This window comes from Cygnus olor, chromosome 2 (genome assembly GCF_009769625.2).
Source record: "Cygnus olor isolate bCygOlo1 chromosome 2, bCygOlo1.pri.v2, whole genome shotgun sequence".
Lineage (NCBI taxonomy): Eukaryota > Metazoa > Chordata > Aves > Anseriformes > Anatidae > Cygnus > Cygnus olor.
Genome location: NC_049170.1, coordinates 92,815,626 through 92,841,328, shown reverse-complemented (window position 1 = coordinate 92,841,328; position 25,703 = coordinate 92,815,626). Strand labels below are relative to the sequence as shown.

General features: G+C 40.0%; 1 protein-coding gene across 1 annotated transcript; it reads right to left on the bottom strand.

The window, feature by feature from the left end:
* Positions 1 to 175: 175 nt before the first annotated feature.
* On the bottom strand, positions 176 to 23,862 carry SLC6A19 (solute carrier family 6 member 19). The gene is made up of 12 exons (XM_040548106.1): positions 23,587 to 23,862; positions 16,700 to 16,840; positions 14,710 to 14,847; positions 12,895 to 13,076; positions 12,023 to 12,133; positions 11,146 to 11,258; positions 9,243 to 9,371; positions 7,880 to 8,036; positions 6,447 to 6,651; positions 4,846 to 5,005; positions 2,035 to 2,197; positions 176 to 812 (listed from the first exon to the last, which is right to left on the bottom strand). The coding sequence occupies exons 1-12, from the start codon at positions 23,786 to 23,788 to the stop codon at positions 603 to 605; spliced, it is 1,911 nt and encodes a 636-aa protein (XP_040404040.1). The 5' UTR covers positions 23,789 to 23,862; the 3' UTR covers positions 176 to 602.
* Positions 23,863 to 25,703: the final 1,841 nt, after the last annotated feature.

Genomic DNA, 25,703 nt, shown 5'->3' with positions numbered 1-25,703 from the left:
AACAATGTCAAGGTAGGTATGTGAGTGCCTGTGTGCTTGGACATCATAGGCAATTAATTATATATATATATATGTATATAAATAAAACACACAAATCAAACCGTCATTTCCATGCTTAGAAATGTTTTTTATTAAATATTTTCAACTTCTGTATGAGACATAATATCAGTGGCTTTGTGCAACACAGTGGCATGTAAAGTAAAAACAATTTAAGGTGCAAGAGAAGTCAGTATAAAATTACCCTTCAGATTGGTAACCCAACCAGAATGATCGGACATGGAAGAGTCACTTATGGCTTGCCAAGCACAGTGCATCCGCAGACAGAGACCTCCAAGACAGTTTCGAACAAGCTGGCTTCAAAACCAGAGGCAAGACAAAGGATTTGGCTTGGTGCCCCCATCACTTGCAAAGGTGGTCGTTTTGCTTCCAGGATCCAAACTATTACCTCTTCACAGAGCATTGCATTGTTAAGAGAACAAATCTTTACCTGGAAACAGCACAGAGTTATCCTTTTATGGCAATAAAATTAATTCTGGATTCTTAAAGAAAATCTTTTTTCCTTTCTTCACTAACAAGGTGTTCTTCCACATTTTTACAGGGCTTTATGCTGAATTCTTTAAGTTTCCATTGACAGAAGTCTCAGACGTGGAGCCTATAAGGCCTGTGCGATCTTTTTTCTTCTGACAGCAATTTCTGATGGCTTTGTAGATGGCAAAGGCAGGGATGACCAAACTAGGCACACCGGCGAGTATTACAATAATAGCATACACCCAATTGGGATATCCAACCTTCTGTGTTTTCGGGAAGTCTTCCTGAAAGAACAAATGAACAAGCTGTATGAAACCATGTGGAGAATATACCCGGGAGTGTGCTCTCATTCGGTATTTTAACAGAACAGAAATGGAACCACAGCAGCAGCTAGCCACAGAGTACAGCCATTTGCTGCTTCCAGAGCAGCTTTTAGCTCAAGGGTTTGCAGTCTCGGCCATTTGGGATTTATTTTTTTCTTAGAAGCAATGGGGAGAAGAAATACAGTGAGGAGCAGGGGCTGCTGGAGTGACACCAGGGCTTGGTGGCCAAATAGCCCATGGGCAGGCAGGCTGAGAGCAGGGTGTGGGAGTGCCGATGGGGTTTTGAGGAATGGAGCTGGTGGAGGGGGGAGAGGAGAGAGCAGCCCCGTTTCCCCATATTCCTTTCTCTCTGTCTCTGTCTTCTGAAAATAAGTTGATCTTCACAAACTGAACGTGCTGTATGTCTGGTTTTGCACCAAGAATGCTGACTTTTATAAGGCCAGAGAGCAAAAAAGCAGAGCCAGAAAGGCAAGGAAGAGATGAGGTCCTGGGGAAAATGATGGTGTCCCCCCCCCCTTCCTTTATCTTGTTATGCCCTCCCCGGTACCACATACAGCTTATTATTCTTCAAGGGGAGGAAAGGAAAAGTAGGTAATTTATCACCCTAATTGTAATTCAAATAATGCAAGTATATTTGGAAGAGCGAAGAAGAAATCTGGGTAGGAGAATATTAATTTCTTCTGTCAGCGGTGAGTAACCAGCACTACTTCAGTTCTGTGATCTTAAATGCACATGGAAACACATGCAATATCAAAATGCCTTCACAGACTTGGTCCTTTGTCAACACAGAAAGGCTGTGGCATTTCCAGCTCTTCTATAACCCCTACCATGGAACCGTCGTCTGTTTAAGTGGTCCTGTTCCAGTCTTACCTAACAACTGGATTAATGTTTGGGCTTTACCCAACTTAGAAAAGCTGCTCAAGTGTAGCTGTGTATCAACTGTAGGCAATACAGTTTAGGACTTATTTTGGTGAATTTAGGACTTATTTTTCTAAGTGTTAATTTTTTATTATTGCTTTATGTAGTGTAACAAGTTTTTTTTTTTTTTTTTTTTTTTTTTTTTTTTTTTTTTTTTTTTACCTGAAACCTGTTTCAGGTGGGAGGTTAATATAACTATGACTCTGGAATTAAAGAAGAATATATCCAGTAATTCTAAATAAATGATTTGGTTTTATATACTTACATAGTTAGGATCCCAGACACTGTAGAGCAGTTCTTCATTGACCTTCACCACAAAATAGAAGAAGAAGATAACTAACATAATGAGAGGGCTGATAACCCTCCAGGTAACCTGCCAGAAGATATTGGGCTTGTGTCCAATCATGAACTCAATATCCTTGTTAAACCTAGGAACGAAAACAGGAAGTTCAGAGCCATAAAAATGGGAAAGGATCAAAGGCTGCCTGCTCAGAAGCAGGAAAGTTCAAATGACACCTAGCTGCGCTTCCTCGGACTTTGCCTTGGGCCGTGTGAGTCAGGACTGGCAATGACATCAGGAGGTAAGCCCAAGCAGCGCGAATTTAGGCAGATATTGCTGTAAGCATGCTAAAAGTTTCTAACTTATAGCTCCCAAGGGTGAGTCAGGAAAATTTTCAGAAATGTACTTTCTTCAAGAATTCTGTGAGGTATACAGGAAGTAGTTCCAGCAAGAAAGAATCAGTGTAGACAGAGTTTCCCTATAATATGTTGCAGTGTTTTAGGATTTTTTTGTAAGCATCTCAGGTCTGCATCAGTTAAAAGAATTGACACAATATTAAAAAGCAAATTGGACTAATTTTAAAAATTAGATTCTATAAATAATGCTTGTTTAATTTGGTTTTCTACCGGTTTTCTCAGGCTGACTACTGAAGTAGTATTTAACTTTATGCCTGGCTCATTAAGGACTCCTAGAAATGTGTAATTTAGGTTAAGCACAGAGTGCACAATGAAAAATGGGACAAAAATGTCTCCACAGGAAGAATCCAACTCTGCATTGCAGGTGATATCATCCACACAGGTCCTGAACCTAGTTTATGACCCCCTACAAGTGCTACATACACACGCTGCTTAAATAAAAACTAGTTTGGCAGTTTGGGGCTTCTGTTGTTGTTTTACCTTACAGTTCCCTAGGTACATATGGTCTCCCTTGGGCACGCACAAAAGCTGAATTAGTCAACATAACCAAAGAGGCTTGCTTTTTCAGTTTGGATCTAATTACAAATTCAGCATGAAATATATGTCTGCCTAAATTGCCAGCCAGGATGCAGTCCCATGGGCAAGCCCTGGGGAGGCAGCATGCTGTGCTGCACCTCCCAGCAGCCGTGCGAAGGTGGTGAACACCAACCACGCAGCACTGAGCTAGAGGAGATTCCTTCCTTTCCCTGAATATACACACTCCATCCCTCTGTGGGGAGTGCTCTGTTCTGTCTGCCAGTCGTGGGAGAAGCAGAGAGAGCATCCTCCACTGCTCCTGCCAAGGCAGGGCCACATCCTGTGGGCGACCTGAGACTTCGGAGGCAGGAGAGAATGGGCAGGATGTGGCAGACAAGAATTTGAGGTGGGGAAAGTAGAGCCCCATGTTCCAGTACCTGCCCTTAGTCCATGTGTACCTCACATGAAAGTGTCATGGATAAACTGCGAGATCTCCTTCTGCCAGGAGAGCCGCCATTTTACCAGTGGCCCTTTTTCAGATTTTGAGAAGAAGATCATGGACACTCCTCTGGAGCAGGTAACACCACCTTGGGGCAGCTCTGACAAGCTGAGAGCATCTCCTGTCCTCACTTTTCCCACCAGCATGCCAGTGCCCTTTGCCAGCCCTCTGAAGTGCCCCACTGCCTCCAACCACTCTACAGGAAACCCAGGTACCATCTGCAGGGACACATAGTGGCCAGGGACATTAAAGGCTGGCATTGAAGCTCCTATCTGAATCAGTCCCACAGTGGCCTAGACCCATGTTTATATCCTGGGAATAGTTTTAGTTTGTCCCTGTAAAGTGTTCTGAGATTTTAAGACAAAGGAAAAGTGATCAAAGGAGACTTTTCTGTCCTCACCAAATTAATATAAGCCTTCTTTCACCAGGGTGCTCCCTGTGCTCGCCTAATTTACCCCAGGTATCAAACTCTAAGTATGGGAACAGGGATCAGAGGTCCTTCACCCCATTGCCAAGAGCTGCACAGTCAGAGGGCTGGCACAGACTCAAGCAGGACCTACAGGTACTTGAAGGTCCCCACAGTATTTTCATATTAATTATGAATGGAAGGATGGAGAAATTGGATTTATTACATCTCTAAAAAGTTGTTAGGATAATTACCCACCGCCAAAATAGATAAAGTCCTGAACACAACAGGATCATATCTCAGTAGCCTTGGATTTGCATCCTGTTGTAAAACAATATCTGCAACCAGCATGAGGATGCCTGCTTTGCACAACATCACCTGGCACTCATTTTAAACATTCCCGGAACAGACCTGTGTTTTAAGCTTTTAGCTCAGTGTGCTTGTACTTTGCTTCTGCTAATTACATACTTCATGCAATTATTCTGAAGAGGGTTTGTTATAAATGCCATCATATTTACAACGTAAGTGAGATATAGTGGCATTTATATAATTGTTGCAAATACATATGTAACAAAGCTTATTTTAAAAATAAATTATTTGCATTCATATTATTTTACTCTAGGACACTTGGTAATGCTTAATATTCTCTTGCAGTATCTTAGGGATGTGTTTATTTCAGCTGGTTGTTAGAGAGCATTATCTGTCACAATGTATTAAGAGAAAAGTAGAAAGCTTTCATGTACAAACAAAAATCCTCACCAAATCCTTAACAAATCATCTTTTTTCTTGTTGAGATCTATTTTAGAAACCTAAATCATATAAGCCACCCTAAACTAGTTGCATAATTCCAGAAATTTCTCTAACAGAAATGGTGTGCATTAAGTTGTAGCAAGATTGCAGCTAGACAACCACTCTATTTACACACAATTTTCTAGTGATGTTTAACTTGTCTTTCATACCTGTCTATTCCGTAAATGTAGACAACGGAAAACATCTCACAAAATGCAATTATTAGCAAAGGAATAGAGCCAGCAAAACTGTCGAACAAACTCAGCCAGTAATTACCAGACTCCAGGACAAAAATAAAAGCTATCAAGTAAGATCCTGCGCAGATGAGACCTGTGAAAGACAAAACAACAGAAAACAGCAGTAAGTTTAGACACATACATAAAAAAAAAAAAAAAAAAAAAGAAAAACAAGCAAACAAACAACAACAAAACACAAAACCAAACCCAAACATCTGAACAAAACCAGGTGAAACTGGGCAGACTTCTGAGCTCCTCAAGTGTACTGATTTGCTTGTCTCAGAGCATCGCAGCCATGTTCAGGCAATCAGGGCAGCCTCTGTTGCTGCTGCGGAGCTACCTTGCCTTGCAGAAAGCTTGCCAGAGGAAAATGCACATCAGTGGATAAGGAACTGGCTAGATGGCTGCACACAGAGAGTGGTGGTCAATGGCTCTATGTCCAGGTGGAGGCCCATGACGATTGGTTTCCCTCAAGAGTCTGTCCTGGGACTGGTACTGTTTAATATCTTTATCAGTGACACAGACAGTGGGATCGAGTGCACCTTCAGCAAGTTTGCAGGTGACACCAAGCTGAGTGGTGTGGTTGATACAACAGAAGGAAGGGATGCCATCCAGAGGGACTTGGACAAGTTTGAGAAGTAGGCCCATGTGACTCTAATGAGGTTCAACACGGCCAAGAGCAAGGTGCTGCACCTGGGTTGGGGCAATCCCAGACATGAGTACAGACTGGGAGAAGAACTCGTTGAGAGCAGCCCTGCAGAGAAGGACTTGGGGGTTCTGGTGGACAAAAAGCTTGACATGAGCCAGCAGTGCGTGCTTGCAGCCCAGAAGGCCAACTGCGTCCTGGGCTGCATCAACAGAGGAGTGGCCAGCAGGTGGAGGGAGGTGATTGTCCCCCTCTGCTCTGCCCTTGAGGCCTCACTTGGAGTGCTGCATCCAGGTCTGGCGCCCCCAACGCAAGCATGATGTGGGGCTGTTATTGCGGGTCCAGAGGAGGGCCACAAGGCTGGAGCACGTCTCCTGTGAAAAGAGGCTGAGAGAGCTGTGGATGTTCAGCCTACAGAAGAGAAGGCTCCGGGTAGGTCTCATTGCAGCCTTTCAGTACTTAAAGGGGGCTTATAAAAAGATGGAGTCTGATTTGTTGCTCAGACAGATGGTGATAGGACAAAGAGGAATGGTTTTAAACTAAAAGAGGGGAGATTAGATGTTAGGAGAAAATTCTTCACTCAGGGTGGTGAGGCACTGGCACAGGCTGCCCAGAGAAGCTGTGGATGCCCCATCCCTGGAGGTGCTCAAGGCCAGGCTGGATGGGGCTTTGGACAACCTGGTGTGGTGTGAGGTGTCCCTGCCCATGGCAGAGGGATTGGAACAAGATGATCTTTAGGGTCCCTTCCAACCCAAACACTTCTATGATCCTATGAATTTTAGGGCAAACTTGCCATAATTCCATGTAATTAATACTGCCTTTTGTAGCGTATAAACTACTCATTGAAGAGGTGGGAGTGGACATCACTTGTCTCTGATAAAGCACTTACCTGTAACGAGTTCCTTAGGCCATTTAGGGGGTATAACATTAAGATCTTGTAAAGGTACAAGCACACCTTCCATGTTTCCAAACATAGATGACAAACCCAAACAGAATAGCATGATGAAGAAGAGGATGGACCACAAAGGTGAGACAGGCATCTTGGTGATAGCTTCAGTGAAGACAATAAAGGCTAAGCCAGTTCCTTCAACTCCCTGTGGAAGATTTCAGAAGCTCCAAGAATTAGGCTCACTAACTCACACACACTTTAATTTTACATCTGTATTCACTAGAGTTGGTGTATACTACACCACACCACAATAATTATGATTTTTCTTTCCACAAAGACCTCCCAATGCAGCAATGTATTTATTGTAATTATAATACAAATCCTATTTCATGGAGCTGAAAGCAAAAAAGCTGTGTGATACCATTTTACCCTTGACTGCCTGTTTATCCTAGCATAGTTCTGCCATCCATAAAGCACTACCACTAAGTGAGACTGTGGTGGAAAATGATAGCAATGACAAGTTGTCAAAGAATTATATAAACCAAAAAAAGGTTTATTAGTGATAAGAGAGTAGTTTGTACATCACGTGTGCCAGAAGACGCTTTGAGTTATGATTTCATTTTTCAATATATTCATGATGCTTGCAATAGAAAAGATGTGACAATACTGCTTAGCCTGTAAAATCAAAGTTTCAGGATTCTGGATGCCAGTTTGGCAGCAAGTCTGAATCTGCTGTGTGTCTGCTCCCTGCCATGTGTAATGCCTTGTGAGGTACCAGAACGGGCTGTCCCGTCTGAAGTGGCTGAGCCAAGGTTTCCAGTCCTCCGGATTTTATAGACACCTGTATTGACCTGTAATTCCCCACCTTTTTAACATATATATAAGTATACATATATGTTTTTAAAAATATAAAATCCGAGGTGTATGGATTTAGTCACAAACCCTTCTTGTACCATTTTTTTACCCCAGTGTCAAGGTTCATCCTTCCTGTGTTGTGGCACACCTGTACTGATCAGGGCAGGGCTTGCTTCACTCTGAGAGTCTCTCCCCCAGTTCTAATCCCATTCTCTTTCCCACCAAAGCTGCAACCAGGTAATTGCAGAGAAATGCCTGCCCCTGTTTAGCCAGCTATAGCAGGTCAGCCTGGAGCACTTGTGTGTTCAGGTTCTTTTCTGACATGTTGCCAGTACTTATCACAGGAATTAAACTGCTTATCTCCTCAAAAGCAAAATGATATTATATGGGATAAACAGAAGTAATTCTTTAGTACAAGGGCATTCTAAGAAGGCCAGAATCACTGGTAATATATAAACAAACAAACAAAACAACCCCCACACTCATAATGAAAAACATTAGTCAATTAAAAAATAAAAATGTTGTTGTAGTTTCTACAATATTCACGGTATTGATATGAGCTAGGGTGTACAACTTACATCATTCAAGAAAGTTTTCAGATCGCAGGTTTCAAACTTAAGGCTTGCAAAAATTTCCGGATTAGTCATGTTGCATAACTGCTGCATTTGTTCAAAGTTATCTTGGGTTACATTGCCTTCTGGCAAGTCAAATGCATTCATCAAGGTGAGAATATTTCTGTAAAAGTGAAATACAAGTACTTTGAAATTATTTATTTGTAAGCAGCATCAGGATTCATTTTGATCCTCAAGTTGTTAAGAACACAATGTCTTTTACAAAGAAGATTCAAAGGAAGCAATGCTTCTGTTGCTCAGGTTCGGATTATGAAATTGGGAAGTCCAGCAGTTTTGTGCAAGTGCAATTCTTTCTTTCTTCTTCTAAGGTGAGCCCGATGCTGTCTTTCAAGACACAGACCATGGCTAAATGGATTGGGCACTCGGGGGCCTGTGCAGCAGCTGGGTGCCCCCATTTGCACTGCAAAGGGAAACACTCAGCAGATCAGACTGGGAAGCTTCTGGGGACATGTAAGGTGCCTGAAGTTTCCTATTGTGGACTTTCCCAGCTGAGTAAGGAGGAACTAGACAAGAACCTGCAGGGTTTGGCAGCCCGGTTGAGAAGGGAGTCTGAACTGCTCTGTTAAAATTAGGCACCTCTGTGACACCCAAGCATTTAATCTCTGCGGAAGGCAACCTAAACACAAGGCTGACACAGCATATACTGCATTCACACCATACATCAGCTCAGCAGGCAGAGATTATTGTGGTTTCTGCAATTTCTAGTAAAGTTTGTAAACAATTTTCCAGTAGGTGGTAGGAATTAATTAAATGAATTAAAATGAGAAGATTAATTACTGGGTAATTTCTCCATGTAGTATGCAGAATCACTAGCAGTACCTGAAGTGTCCACCCTGTAATCCAGATGCAGCCAGTATTCTGTGTTATTTCATTTCACACTGAAACTATAGATATTCTAGCACGTTTTAATGAAATAATACGTCATGAACCGAATCTGCCTTTATGTTGGTAGAAATTGTACATAAACTGCAGTTAATCTTGAAATAACTGTTTCAGGAGAACAACAACAACTACAAAACCCATTCAAATATGGAATGTCCTCCTCCTCCCCTATTACTTTTGGAAACACCACGGAATAATGTAAAATATGGTTGCTTATGCGACATCTATGTAGGAAATAAAGTGGCACAAACAATTTTCACCTCATGTGGGGTGATTTTGATTTTCTGGAGTAATGGGTGGTCTGATACCATGTGGGTCAGGAGCTGTAATTGTTCAGAAATGACAAAAGCATTATCGTCAGACTAAGAGAACTGCCTCAGCCAAAAAAAAACATATGTATATTCTGTTTTTTTTTTTGATAACTTACTTGTCAAAACAGTCATCGTATCTTTCTGTGGCTCTGAATCCAATGATGGAGTATATGACAGTTGCTGCATAGACAGATGTGAAACCATTGATCACTGAGATAATCACAGCATCTTTCTCACAGTTGTTGCTGCAATTCAGAGAAGAAACAATGGATTTCAAGCACATTCACAAAATAAATACTAAAAACTGGCTATCAAGACTAACAAAAAAGTAGTCTACAGATGCATAGGTACATCAATATGCCCTCTAACAATATTCAAGTACAGCTGTTAAGATTCGGTGAATTAAAACTTGGTGCCTGAAGCAATTTAATAGCTATGCTTTTCCTCTTTTTTTTTTCTTTTTTTCTTTTCTTTTTTTTTATCTTCTCAAATAATCCTATGCATAAGAAATAATTGCCTCATTTTTTTCACAGTATTATGCAAAGTAAAACAAGCAAAAAAGGTATGTCTCGTTTTTGTGCCTGGAATGCATGTGTTCTCACACCTATTGGCATAGGCTGTATCTTAGCAGCTGGGCTATTCTGCTGGAGGGTGAAAGATTTGGGTTTGAACTCAGTCAAAAGGAAAAAGTGTACAAAAGCTTCCATAAAAGCTTCCATAAAACTGTGAAGTACCATGAAAACATGGTACTGTGAAGCTGTAGTAGCCAAGAGTATTTAGGAACAGTTTTGTTTGACTGTTGGACAAAAGATGGCTCAAAATGCCCCCACCCTTTGGAAATACTATGGGAAGGTTATGCTGGCAAGGTCAGACAGGCTGTCTATTCCATTGAGAAAGCTAAACTGCCTTGTAGAGACTTTTTTTGCTGCAGACATTTCTTGCCAAACTATCTGTGCTGAGATGGAAAAACTGCAGAGCCAGAAAGACTTTCATCTGAGAGAGAAGATAAAAAATCGATATGAAATTAGTTAATGGTTTTATTAGAAGGCTGTAAAGCTCTAGATATTGTATTTCTCTTGGGCAAGGCAAGACTATTCAGAGTAATTTGATATTGTCACGTATAATTTTATAATCACCTTTGAGAGAAAGCCAACAAAGACTTGTGGCACTGTGACCTTTCCTGATTCATAGTTTTGCAAGTAGATTTATAAGGGGTGGAGGGCATTGAATTGATTTTTTTTTGCTGTCCTCTGTTGTCAGTTTTTCCACTGTAACATGAGATTGTCAATGGCAGGCTTGATTAAAATATTTCTTTCTCTTAGAGAAGGTGAGATGCTCAAGCTCCTCCTTGTTATGAATGGGCCCAAACTAGATATCTGAAACTTAATTTGGAGACATTTGTCAATAATATTAGGCTCAGAGAATGCCACACAATTTATCTTTCAAAAGGAGAATGCTGAAGGGATAGGTGGCTGTTCCAAAATTTTGTGAGGTAGAATACAACACTACATTGTAATTTGCTAGTTGGGTCAGTCCTGGGCAAAGGGAGTTGGTACTCCATCTCTTCCCTGCCCTCATCACATACATAAAGGAAGCAACTGAAATTGAATTTTAAAACACCTAGATATACCTTCCAATCCCTTAAACCAAATATTTAAGCCACAGTCTGCAAACTGCTTTGAAATGCATGTAACATCACCCTTCTCCAACAGTGTGGAGTCAAGTGGCAACACCACGCACTGAGCAGCCCTGCTCAGGAAGCTCCTGGTGGCAGGTAGCCAGGCTCCTTCTTTCCAGCCTGACCCATGCCATCTTTCTGCAGGAAGCCAGCCAGCACTGGGACCTGAAATCGTGGTTCATGAGAGCTAGGATCAGCAACATGAGCTGTGTCTAACCTGTTTGAGGGGATGGTGTCCCCATCTCAGACAATTACTGAGTAATGATGGGGCAGGAATGGACAGGCTTCATTTGAAAGAATGAAATATTCATATAAAATTTGTTTTTTGCCTGGATACTTACTGAACAGAGTTGTAACTGGAGAATGAAATGAGGCCTCCAAACGCCAGGGAGAAAGAGTAAAACACTTGAGCACCCGCGTCCAGCCATGTCACTGGGTTAGCCAGCTCAGTAACCTGAGGTATCAGACATCCAGCTTTAAGATTATATATCATGGCTATTTAGACTGAATATGAAGAATTTGAAACAATAATTAAAACAAGAACATTAGCCATGCAGAACTTACTATTTTTGAAGAGTGTTAAAAACAAAACGTCAGCACTTTTGGCAAACTTTGTTTTTTTTCAAAAAGAAAACCTGTAGGGTTTCTGCAAGTATTTTGAAAATTGATAAACAAATTACTTTCCATAGCTGCCAGCTGCCATGCCTGTTTCCAGAAAAGCTTTTTATTATTTAGCATTAGCAATGACCACTCAGAGGTCTGCTCATGGAAGATGAAAACTCTTTAAATTTTGCTTAAAAGCTGTTGTATTGTTAAAACATTCTCCTAGGTCTTTTGTCCATATAGCCATATCAACTAGATGGGTTCTCTTCCCAGCTCTGTGACAGGTGCTCTACAGTTAGCATAACTGGTCCATAGCTAGAATACATAACACCTCAGGAAAAGAAAGCGAGCTCCCTTGTGAGAACTACTTTGCATCCCTCTGCAATGATCCTTGCATCTTTTATAACAGATGCTGACCGTGGGGAGAGAGAAAGTATGTGTACATATGTGTATTTTATATCCGATGCAAAGAAAGATTCACCTGTCAGAATCAAGGTTTTAAAGATGTCTGAGGGATAGTTAGAAAAACACCACTGGAGAGGATTCATTTTTACTCAGTTGTTAATTACAGAGAGAGCTACATCATGTTTCAGTAAGGGATGGGCTGTGACTTACGTTGGGAGTGAAGAGATACACAATCCCATTGACTGATCCCTTCAGTGTCAAGCCACGGATTAGAAAAATGGTGAGCACAAGGTACGGAAGAGTTGATGTTACATACACGGCCTGCACAAGGAGCATGTAAATACAACAGTTAAATACAATGGAACACTTTAATAAATATAGCACCAAAGGGAAGAAGAGAGGGTAATGAACAAGAAATTGTGATTAACAAATAATGGTGAGTTTCAAATGAGTTGCAATCAACATACTACAGAAAACTATGCTCAGGAGAAACTGTATGTGAGTATATTTTGACAATAATTTTACAGTCATTGTGCTCTACTTAAGACGAATTGTCATTGCTGAAATTCAACTCAGATCATTCAAAAGCAGCATGGAGAATAATCTACACCCTGCTATCAGGTTGCTGCCAATGCAAGGATGGGATCTTAGGGCATCTCTGGACAGCAGAACATTGGTTACTTGTGCAGAGAGTATTAAGGACTAGCACAAACCCAAGTAAATCTGTACATTTATATTTTGAAGTGAATAGTCATAGCAGAAAGACGAGTACCTTGATCCTGTGTTAAAGGCTAATGTTAATGTTAGGGTACTAATAATTAAAGAGTGTTCTGCTAAGATCTGTAAAGACAAGGAAGCTGACCTGCTCACACCAATGTTCACATAAATCTAACCAAATTACACCAAATCAAATTCCATTTCATCCAGCTTCATTCTCTAAAAATCATCCCCAGTGATGACACCTGAAGTTTTAGACATGCTTTCACCCAAGAAACAGGCAGTTTCTACAGCATGATTAGGTCTGTATGAATAAGGAATTACAACAGCATATCATCTGTTTTGTATAAAACAAAGTAGAGTACCTTTCCTGTTGTTTCAATGCCTCTGATTGTGCACACGTACAGTACTCCCCATGCACACGTTAAACATAACAAAAGCCACCACTGTATAGTGCCTGAATCCGCAATAGAATTGGAAGTGTTTAATGTTTCTCTGTACCAGAAATAATCCACAGGGGAGCTCTTGGCACACTCTTCTATGTAATCTATAAACACAAAATAATTGTCATTCTTTATGTATTTTATTTGCTTGAAAAATCAAGTTAAAAAATAAACACTGCTGTTCAAAATTGTATTACATAATGCCAATGAATTTGTTCTTGGCAGATTTCAGATCCCTAGAGGCTGGTTTCACAGAAAAAAACGAGCTAATGAGAAAATGAGAAAATGTTAAACAACATTCCTAAATAATATTTTTAAGAGGGAAACAGATGATATTGTTATTTCTATTAATTCAGATAATGCAGATAAATTATTTGAGGCTCACTCAAAGACTCTTCTTCTTTCTGTACAATTTTTCTTTTTTTCCTACAAAAAGGTTAGAATCCTCTTGAGCCAAGGAGAATGTGGAGAGGACTTCTGAGTTTTTTCCACATATATGTCGATTGAATGGATTTATTTTTTTTTAAGTAAAGTAGCTAGGCAGATGTTTTTCAATGGTTTTGCACTCTTCCCACCTTATCTCAAACAGAAATAAAAACAAACAAACAAAGAAAAAAACAAAACAAAACAAAACAAACAAAAAAAATACAGCATTGGGCTTTTAATATACTCCCTGTTGTGTCCTGCCTGGTGGAGCCTGTGCTCCTGCCCACAGCCTCCTGCAGCCAGACGACTCTTCACCTCCTTGCTCCGATCAGCAATACTTTCTTTGCCTTCCTGTTTTGTGGGGCATCGTTCAAGGTCTTGTCAGCTCAGGTTGGATTCTCAGCTGCTTGCAAGGTGCTGACCCATGCAGTATTCTGCCCTGGCCTGCCCTTACGCGAAGTGTTGCTGTCCTGATGCTGGGAGGAGAGGAGCACAGCTTCCAAGAGCCACTCCCTGACCCATGGGAACAACCTGCTCCATACGGTTTTGTGCAGTTTTTCTTTTTCTTTTCAATATGCTATTAAAGGGCTGTTGGAGAAGAGGTGGGAGGGAACAAACAGGGACTGCTGTTTATTGCCCTTGTGTGGATGAAAGGCAGTGTCTGGCATCTCTCACTGGTATAGCTGAAAGCTTTACATTCCCTCTCATATTTTTATAAATAATTTCCATTATTTTCTTCTCAAGTGGACTGGAATGCTCAAACCTGACTACAATACGCAGATACTGTTTCAAGACTCTCAGATACCATCTCAGCACCATTTTAAACCAATACATATAGCATATTATCCATTTTACTCCTGGTTAAAAGACTTCTGTGAGTAAACATGAATCTTTATCACTAGCACTGATAACTCTCATAAGAAACATGGAAGTGCTATTAGACAATGTGTCACTCAGGCTGGCATATGTTGGTTATGAAGAAACATTGTCTAAATCAGGAAAACGTTAATGTTTATGCTAGACTTCTGTTTTGTGAATATCCTTTATGTAAATGCATCTGTCAAAATTGTTCCAATGGCTTCAGTTCAGAAGTTTCATATTTAAAAAGTCCATTTTTACTTCAAAGGTTAAATATTCTTCATACTTTATAGAGAATGCATTTTTAAAAAACACAAATATTAAAATAGCACAATGTTCCTAAAGAAACTAGTCTGCCTTATTGTTGTCTTACAGAAAGAGTTTCAATTATTCTAGTTGCTAGAAACAAATAAATGTGTTATGCAACGAAGTACAATGTTTCATAAAATATACCTGTTCTGCTGGCATTGAGAGGACAGCTGCTCCAAGGCAGGGGCTCTTGGAAGGAGTTGAAGAAATACCACATTACCCAGGCAATGATAGTATTGTAATATAAACCCACTAGGAAAGATACAAACATTGCTGCTATACCTGGGGAAAAAAAAAAAAAAACCAGAATACAATATAAATTTCAGCAGTCTTTAATAAAGACATATCAAAACATAGTAAATAGAAAAAAAAAAGAGAGAGAGAGAAAATAATAATTAAAACAAATGAAGATCAGTCCAACCAGATATAGGAATACTAAAGCAGCTACAAAAAATTTAATTTCAAGGATGTGAAAATAATTCCTGTCTTCAGACTGTCAATACAAAGAAACATGCTTTTACTCCTTCACCTCTCCAAAACACGCTAATAAATGAAGTTAATGCTTCAAGGAAGGAACTCTAAGGCCAGAATTAACACCCTATTTTGCAGTGCACAGAGTGGAGCACAGTCACTAAATGGGGTAACTGGGCTCACATCCCAGCTCTGGGAACAAGTGTGCGTCACGGTAGGAGCCTTATGTTGTTGGTCCTCGGCAATTTCCTTCCCTCCTCACCATTCTAATTCCATGCTTTATAGCTTTTCCCCTCTGTTCTCCACCGCTTCTTTTGGATGTAGTCTTTATCACTGTGAATTTGTTACCTAAAGGCTGGACAGGCTATTCTTATATAGGTATGCCACATAAAACTACTCTGGGACTGAAGCTGATGCCCATGTAGGAGTCAACTTTATGGGTGGACTAACTCCTTACAGACACTACACAATCCTGTTCACAGTCTTGCCCTCTGATATTTAGGGAGATCAGGATGCTGGGTATATGTAAAGCTCAACTAACTTGGGATTTTGCCTAAATGTGACCCAGATTGTCTACCCCTTCCATAATGTCACTGCAAAGGACAGCAGAGGTGTGTGGCTAATCTTTCTTGTAGGGGATGTATGGCAGTCAGGAGGCACAGTATGTGGAAAGCTGTGAGATTTGACCCAGTATTTCTCCTCCTCCACTTGCTCCCAAGTAACCTCTGGTGACTTCTCTGGCAGAGACTAAATGCTAATGATTAGGTCCTGAGGGCTCTTGGGCTCCAAAGAAGTTTGAAAAATTCCACAAGCAGTACCTTTTGTAACTGATTTACAGACACAGTTGATGCCATCAGCAATCTTAACTGGCTGTGTTTCTTCCCTTTCAGGTGTCTGGTGATCACAGACTCACAGAACGGCTGAGGTTGGCAGGGGCCTCTGGAGGTCATCTGCTCCAACCCCTGCTCCAGCGGGGACACCCAGAGCAGGCTGCCCAGGGACACGTCCAGGTGGCTTTTGGAGATCTTCTAGGTTGGAGTCTCTGAAGCCTCTCTGGGCAGCCTGTGCCAGCACTCAGTCACCCACACAGTGAAGTGTTTCCCTTCTGTGGGATTTTTAGAGTTGTGTGCATGAAGCAGCTTTTACTGCATTCTTAGATGAAATATTTGAATACCCAGGAGTTTAATACAGATGTGAAGAAGCATATTCTGTCTCCATGACTTTTAGTGTGGTACTTCTCTCAGACGTAAGAAAGTAACCTTACATGGAGTTGGAGTCTGACAGACCAATTTTAGGAAGATTTAACTATTGGCTATCCATAGAAGAGTTGCAGAACAACTTTTTGGCACATTGATTGTTCATCCTACTGGTAAAAACAGTAAATTGTCATAGAGAATGACAATCTCTCTGAAGTCTGAAATTGGTGTCAAATTAGGGAAAGGTTTTAACTGGACCCACAGTATCTGGGAACGTGGACACAAAATTTTCATAGTGCTTTATTAGTCTGACCTATCAGATGGAGAGCTAGTGAGAAAGGATAAGTTACAGATCTTGGCATCTTTTATGGCACACCAGAGTAAAATTCTGAAGTTGTGCTCTTAAGGTTATCAGTTCAGAGACAAGTGCTTTCTCATGTTTTTTTTTATATTCCCTTCAGACTTACCAACACCTTTCAGAGTAGGGTGGATGGAACTCCAGACTCCCACACTGCCCTTCCTCAGCCTTTGACCAATGGCAAACTCAAGATGAAGCAGGGGGATACCCTCCAGAATCAACAAAATCAGGAAAGGGATCATGAAGGCTCCTGTAATGGATATGAAAAAATGTTTCCTGTCAGTGAAATACTACAATAAAGTACAAACTTCAGTTCTGCTGGCTTTTCAAACAGTGGCTGAATTGTAGGCATACTTGTGGAGACTCTTCTCCAATTTCTAAAGAATGCTTTTGACTGATTGTCCATGCAGGAAACTTCATTACGTATGTGCTTTCAGTTGGGAATTCTTATTTTTTTCAAGTGACAAACATAAATCATTATTATACAGTCCCAGGGTTAAACTCCAAAGGAGCTACCCTTGGATTGGCAATGGAGGACATATTATTTCTTTCCTGGCATGACTTCCTTTTTTTTTTTATGTGAAAGTTTATGGTTTTATAATTGTGAGTCATAGAAATTATATGAAGTAGTTGAATGAACTAAGCAAGATGCCTGGAAAGATTAGTCAGGAGCCTGGGGCTGGGTGCCAGTCTGAGTAAGGCTGTCTCCATAAAATGACCAGTAACTCTTCCTGACAGCTGAGTTAAACAGTTTTTATATTTTGGTAGGAGAGAGCTGAAGTTCAGGGTTCAAATCTTGTTAAGTATGACAAGGCTGGTTAGTATAGGACAAATATTTTCAATTCATTTTTTCTTTATTAAAGTGTTCCTCAGACTTGGAGATAATATATAACACCACACCAGAATACCAAAGTGCAGAGTCAAATGCTTGAAAACTGTGACTTATTAAAATTGTGGTTATCTGTCATTCCATCTTCACCTTCCTAATCATAGACTGTAAATAACTTAAGTACATCAAAAAATGCAAAACACTGTGCGAACTGTTCAGGTTTGAGTACTTACTGACTTTTTCCTCATGAATGCAATGAAAATCAGATAGAAAGTGACAGAGGAGATTTGAAGAATGGAAACTATAGTTTTGAATTCAAGGCAGTTTAGTGTTTGGAAGTGTGTGCTCATCTGTTTCATTGGGTATCCTCATAATGTCATATACACCAGAGTTTTAGAAACGATCCATACTGCAAAGTCTTATTTTTTTGTGTGCTTTAATGAAGTCTGCTAAAAACAACATTGTTGTTTCAAGTGGTCACTATTATACTGAAATCAGCCAGATGTGCTTTATTGCTTTTTTTTGCTTCCACTCCTGTGGAACTCAAGTAATTCTAGTTACTCACCTGTCTTTCACTGTCATTTTAAATATTTGCTAATCGCTATTGGTACCGACATTTAAACTCATAAAATGCTATTCAAAATGCTGAGCACTTTGAAAATGCTCAGGCTACACATCTGAATGACTAACCACTGATACACTAAAAAATACATATTTTGAATCTAGTTGCAGAAGATAATTTTATGGACATGATATTCCCAGACTTCTTTAGAGCATTTCATTTAGCACCACAGAAACGTATTACTAAAAATCTAAAATACTTCAAAATCATTGTATCTCATCTTGCATGCATTAAAAATTGTCTATCACTGTAAAAATACAGACTGACAAAGTGGAGAGGTTTCAAAGGAGATCCAGAAGAATATGACTCAGGGCATAGTTTTCGTTAGTGAAAAACTGAAGGACTCAATATGAACTGCTATTTGTAGAGAAGTTTGTTGAACTTTCAACTCTACTGACTCTTCTTCCATTTCTTTTGTGTCAGTATATCACCTTGGGAGATGGATTACATGGACATCGTCACCAAGGAGGACAGTTTCCCATTTGTTTTCTTCCCCACTTTGCACATCTCAGCTTCCCTTCCCTTTCCCAGAGACCATGAATTCCTTGCAACAAGATCCTTGCATTAGTGGGGTGAAGCTACCTGATAGATGTAGGTGCCTCTGACTGGTTCTCTCTCATTTCAGAGGAAAGCAGACATTTTGTAATGCCAGAAAAGAATGGAGGATGGTGGTCTAGCTTCTGCCCTAGAACTGAGGTAATAGAACTACTTCCCAGAGCCCTTGGTAATGATGCAAAAAGCTTAATGTACTTCACTGTCTGACCAATTTTGTCTGTAAGGACCTGCTTAGCTGTGCTGGAACGTGATCTGGTGAGCACTTAAGGGCCTTTCTTCGTCTGATCAGACACGCAATGCACCCAGATTTGGCTTCAAAGGGCTTGTACTCTGCTGGTACTCCACCCCATTCCTGTAAGTAATACTTCTCCCAGCTGTTTTACTCTTGCTTTCACAGATAGCAGGACTTTTGCAGTGTATGTGATAAGTGCCCTCTCACTGTTGTGACCCATCCCTGTACACCCTGGTGGTGGCTTTCCTCCTGCATGGGAGTGTCTGTGGGACAACATCCACTCACAAAGCCTCTGGCTTTTCACATAGATAAAGTTAGTTATCCGTGTATGGAGATTCAAGCATGTAGAAACACGCCATGTTCTATCTTGTGTCAGGCTGGCACACACTTGCTCTCCTGGAACTCTCACTCTGGCCATGAACTCTCATGACAGTAAGATGAGACAAGGGCGAGGTGACTGTGTTTATATCAGCAATTTGAGTTTCAGAGCATTCTTTCAGTTTTAATCCAGAAGCCCAAGACACTTACTAAGAGTCTGAAACCTGACCCTACAAAGTTTGTAGGCATGTTCTATCTTGACCTTTCATTTTTGTCTCCCGTTTTGGATGCTGGATAGGCCTCTACTGTACAGCAATCTCATTTCTCTCTGGTAAAGGCCTTCCTCAGCAATGGCTCACAGAATCACAGAATATCCTGGGCTGGAAGGGACCCACAAGGATCCTTAAGTCCAACTCCTAACTCCACACAGGACAACCTAGAAGTTAAACCATATATCTAAGAGTGTTGTCCAAATGCTTCTTGAACCCCGTCAGGCATGGTTAAAAGGACTATAAAGGCTGTTTATTTCCTTATGCAACAAGATCTTTCACCAGGGAGAGAATTTCTAATCAAGTCTCTAAAAGATCTAAAGATCTTACTGTGGCCTGATGAAGAAGAGGGATGCATTTCCATTAGGAAAAAAGATGGTTAAGAAATGCTATTCACTATGAAGGATTAGAAGCATTTTCTTTTGAAATCAAGCAAACAACCAAAAAAGTATCAATTTTTCGTTTTTAAGTAGAAAGCAGTCTGACTGACATTCTGTTTTGGGCTCCATTTTCTCATGGTTGAGCCATTTTTGCAGGTCTTAACTGCAAAGTGCACCTCCTCTCACAAAACTCTAGCAGTCTGGGTAGACATCAAGCCTCACTCTCTAAGATAATGAGATCCAGGAATAGCACTGTCCCTGCACAATAACTCTCCAAATGCACAGCACAATCTATTGCTCCAAACCTCTTAAAATTAAGCCATCTTCTGTGGTAAGAGGACATGCCACAAGTGCTCCATAAACCTCAAGGGTTTTCCTGAGGTCTCAGGATACTTAGAGGTACTTTTATTAAGATGTCATGAAAGAAGTCTTTAAGCATGACACATCTTTGAAGAGCAATCAGATAAAGGGACTCCATGACCTTTGCACAGCCACAGAAAGGAGAAAGAATGCCTTTCTTATAGTCTCCTATCTAATAATTACAATGAACCCTGTAGAAATGTATATAAACAATGAGTAATCTTTCCAGTTGGAAGACCTTACAGCTGAGATACGACATTCTAAACTTGCTCAGTACTGTATTTCAGAACCCATTGTATTTGAAGATCTGCATAGCTATTACGCATTTTTTGCTTAAGTGTAATCTAAGATTTTCTAAATTAAAATTGAAAAAAATATTTTTGCTTTCACATAAAGGTAACACAGACTGAGGAAGCTATCCTGCATTGACTCTGATGTTTTTGTCATCATTTCATTCAGCATGTCATGCATGGAGATGAAAAAGTTCTCCCTTATGCAGTGGCAAAGTTTACTGGAGATATATGCAAGCTGTAGACTTAAAGACTATTTTTTTTTTTTAAATTGATGGTTTAAATATTAAATATACATCCTTTTTTTTTTTTTTTTATAACACTCATCAGGGATGAAACAAAAATGTTTAACATTTGATTAAATGACATGTTGCTCAATAAAGATTAAACAAAAGCTATGTGTAATGTCAGAGAGAGCTATCACCTGAGAGGAAGTTTCGATCTCATTATGCTAGTGAAAACACTGAGGCAAACGCTGTAGCTTTTACACTGTGTGTATACTGAAATCTAGTTTGCCTGTGGTAATGATGTATTTTACAGCTTTTAAACATGGTCCTGCTGCCTGCATGCCCATCTCCCCACTCTTTCTTCTCTTCCTGCTTTCCCTCACGTACTGCCGGTTGCTGATCCCCAAGGCACCAGAGCAATGAGCTCATTTTCTTGACCAGCATGCTGAGTGGCAAAGACTAAGGCAAAATTTGTCTAAAATGTCTAGGAAACATGGATTTCCAACTGGAGGTAGCTGAAGCAAGACTGGAGAGTATGCAATTAGGGATGATGCAGAGCTGAACCTACTGGGTGCACCTACTGGGTGCTGTGAACACAGCTGAATGGGAATTAGAGATGCAGGAACCAGAAAATCTCACTAGATAGAAGGCATCTCAACACCAAAATATCTTCAAAAATAAGAACTTCAAGATCTGTTTTCACAATACTGATAGCCACATGTTCTAATTCAAAGCCACTCTTCCACAAGGCAGCAAAGAGCTTTTTATTTTTTATTTTCCTGATTGAAGGGAGAAGTTGAAGAACAGAAACTCTAATGAGAGGACAGCAGTGGTGGCAGGAGGTGAGGTGGATTTAGACCTACCAGAAGAAACTGAGGAGCACTGTGCAGCAGGGAGAGAGGAGGGGATTGCACAACAGCTCTCCATCCTTAAGCGTGATGAAGATAAGGAGTCCTTTCTAAGAAGCCATGAGATGGCATTGATGCCCACTGTTATGTTTTGATAAAAAGTCACTACTTTTGGAGTTCTGCAGAAGAATTGATAGGGAAAGCAGCTACGTGGACACATATCTGTACAGTAACTCTAATCCCGGAGCCAGCTATGTCATTTCCTTGCTGCGTGCTGCCTCACAACTTCTGCCTAAAATCTGAGAGTCCCAGGGATGCAAGAAGCAGAAGATAACTGTTGTTAGTGTTTCTGAGCAGGGACAAACCACAGGATAATGAGAAAGAAATGGGTGGACTAGAAGACAGTGTATATACCAGTATACACACAGAAGCAATGTATATCTCTTCAATGACATTAATCAGAAAATCATGAGCCGTACCGAGTTCTTTGTGTTTCTTGGATGTTCATTTTTTCAGCTGCATTTCATTCTGCTAGAACAAGAGGGAAAGGAAAGCTAGGTGGAAAAGCAGGAAAGTGCCTGTAAATCAGCATGGGGAAACAGGACGTTTACTTTGTAAGGGTAAGTAGAAGAACCTTAAAAGCCAATGAGTGCCATGAATTTTGGAGATACCCATTTACTTTCTCAAATGGAAATTGTCATACATAGAAAGGCGGTTATGACTTTTCTTGTCTGACTTGCGATTTTTTTTTGTTACAAAAGCTGGCAGTGCTGCACATGACCTCTAGTTTGCACTGCAAACCCTAAAAGCCAGCCCATGGAAGAAAAATCTTAGAATTAAAAGCATCTTCTCTTTTAAATGAGTCAACTGAATAATCTGTAGTTAAAGTGCCAGTAACTCCCCATAGAGCCCTCCTTGGTCCCCACTCTAACTAGGAAGAGCAATTTTCAAACATTTCTCTTTGTACATTTAATGTAAGCCACAAGTTTTCCTTCGGGATCAAACACCTCAAAGGAACAAAGACTTTTTATGCATATCCTGGAGTGAAATGCAGATGACAAGTAGATAGTGAGCAGAACAGACTTTCAGAAAACTGATGAGGGCACAACAAACTCCTGGTACATAAGCATAGCTTACATGCAGCAGCCCCAGATTGTCAGCTTGCAGGCTGTCAACATGCAGGCTGCTGCTGGACTACCCAAAATTAGTCTCTAGAGCTGTAGATGTGAGGAACATGTGCAAATGAGTGTCTCTGTCAACACACCTAAATTTGGTCTGTATTCAGCTTTTCCTCTACAACAGGTTATGCAATTCTTCCTCAGAGAAGAATCAGAAAATGGGCATATCTAAACATATAGTACTGATTGAGAAGGAAAGTAGTCTTGATATGAAATTTATGCTGTCATATAATATTTAAACAATGGTTCGGCTTCAGATCATCTTTAAAAATTAATGGCAAATTAGGGAAACAAAACTTGTATAATATGTTCACTCAGTCCTAACCTGAACCCCAAGGTGTCACAGTAAATTATCTGGTAAGTAGTGTATATGTGGATTTTAAATGACTTAATAACATGACAGCTAAAATAATAGTTAACCACTTTCATGCTTTTGCTGCTGCTATCATAAATTGCATGTATACTGACACTACAGCCAATATAGAGATCAGTCAAAAAACATTGAAAGCCCTATTATGAAAAGATCTTTTGGGATCATGATCAGAATTATACTGCCAAGTAGTTTATTAATATTTTAAAATATACATTATATATGTATGTAAGTATGTATGTATGCAAAGTAGCATAAGTTTTAAATTAAGAAAACATACTGCTTATATGACAGCATAAGACTGATTGGGTCCCAAAATAAAAACAGTCCTTTTTCTCCTGTCAGCGACATGATTTCATAACCTGTGAAATAACCTTCTCCATCAGTCTTCTAGAGATGACCATCACTATCTCTACAAGAACTGACCAGTTCTAACCAAAGTATTCTATTATTTGTTTCCTGAAAGAAATTAAACCTAACTTATAGATGGTGTTAGTTAAGACATATTAAAGACATACCTCCTCCATGGCTCTGGCAGAGATACGGAAACCGCCACACATTTCCCAAGCCCACACAAAACCCTATGCACGTCAACATATACTGAGCCTTATTGTCCCATTTTGGTCTGGAGTCTGCCTCTTCTTTCTCAAGGACCTCGAGTTCTGTGTGGGAAGGTATCCTGTCCTCCAGGCCAGGATTGGGTAACTGTAACTTCACCATGTTTTTAATTTCCTGCCTTAAAAAGCTGCCCCTGCGAGGATTTTGTGAAGCAGGCAGCTAGTTAGAAATCTGCACAAAAAGAGACCATCTATTTGCTGTCTTCAGCTATATATAGCGAACCTTTGGCACTAAACTTGAAAGTGCAGACTTGTAGTAAAAAGAAGCGTCAGCAAATCATTCGATTGACCAAGTCAGCTCTGACACTTATTAATGCTTTATCTGCCAAGGTTTTATGGAACAGTCTGTTCATCTACTATAAGGCATTGATTTCAGTTAATGTAATTCAGGAGATAATTTGGCTATAAACTCTAATCGCCTATAAGGTCATGAAACACCCCTCGCCACTCCCATGTTTAAACTTACTTAAATACATATATAGCACTAACAAATACGGAATAAAGTGATTCCACTGGCCTCAGACTTAACATAGAGGTTTCGTACTATTTCTTATCATGAAGATAAACTGATTGTGAATCTCCATCACACTCATTTTCCCACAGTATATGTTTACAAAATGGTATATTTTGTGATAATTACTGAAACGTTCTTCCTTCTCTGCAAGAGATCTTATTCTATTAAATGTCCTGACAAAAAGGATGGAGAATGAAAGGGATTATAAAATCTGACCTTTACAATCGTAAGCATAATCTGCTTACCCTAAGGCCTCTAATCATTACAGAACAATGTCTGAAGAACATAACATCTTGTAAATGGACTTGAATCAAAGGTCCCTTCACCTTTTCAATGACCCTATGATACACCGATCAAAAAGAAATAAGAATCACAGGTTAACAAATACTGCAGATACTATTTGTGTCCGCATTCTTTCAGTACAATCTTAACAACACAGCTGTCTGTACCTCAGTTGTCAAACGGTAAGTAGTTGCTGGTGAAATCTATGTACAAAATCTAACACAGTGTGTATCATAAGAATTTTGTCAGATAAACCCTATAGGCTACTTTCATGTGATGATACAGGGTGATCAACATAAAGAACTAGAAGGGATCTTTTATGTCCAGCCGCTTCTGAAGCAGGTGAACACATCACAACATCCCTTTGCAACCTTATCACATCAATTCAAATTGATTTTTTTGCACTCCCTATTATTTCAAAGCTGGTCTAGAATTTCAGACCACTTATGCCTACTTTCTACTTTAAAGAAATTAGCTTGATTTCTATTTCTTGTTTCTAAGAAATATGATTTCCAGCTGTATTAAATTCAGGACCAGCTCATAATAACTTGTACTTGTGACAACTACAGGTCAGAGCAGGCCTGATCCCTGTATTTAAACTGCCTCAGCCCCAGTTTCGCCAGGCTAAATAAAGCAAGGTGATTTAGTTTCTTCCCTGCAAAAAAAAGGGCTCTCCATTATCTCTTGAACAGACAATTTACAAAAATTTCTTCACCCTTGACATAAAAAGATATAACTGTACACAGCAGCCCAGATGGATTTTCCCTGTGCCTTGTAATCAGGTACTAGAATTTCCCTAACTGTACTTGAAATATCTCTATTAATCTGCCAAGTCGTATCACTCGCCTTTGTCTTGACCTCGTCAATTCTGCAGATTAGCTGTCTCCTGATTACCACTGGATCAAAGCTTTTCTTCTCCTCAGGTGCTTCTTAGCTTGCAGCAGACTATCTTTTTTTCCAGATTACCTAAAGCATATTTTTATGAAACTCCAATACATTGAGCTACTTACTCAGTTCTTCCTGAATGATAATCTACTTTTTCAGCATTAACAATATCTCTGAGCTTGCACCATGAGTGTTTCATAAAAATGCTACTACTTTTGTCTTTGGTCATTAGTGAAACAATGACAGAAGATTTGTTCCTAAACTGATCCTTGAGGAACTGCATTAGTAACTTTCCCCTGGACCATCATTTCTGCTTTCAGCACAGTTTGCCATTATC

Coding starts and splice junctions, on each gene's coding strand:
- SLC6A19 (XM_040548106.1), bottom strand. CDS start 23,788: ATGGTGAAGTTACAGTTACCCAATCCTGGCCTGGAGGACAGGATACCT. Junction 6,652..7,879: donor TGAAAACTTTCTTGAATGAT/GTAAGTTGTACA, acceptor AATCTTCCACAG/GGAGTTGAAGGAACTGGCTT. Junction 2,198..4,845: donor TACATTTACGGAATAGACAG/GTATGAAAGACA, acceptor TTTCGTTCCTAG/GTTTAACAAGGATATTGAGT.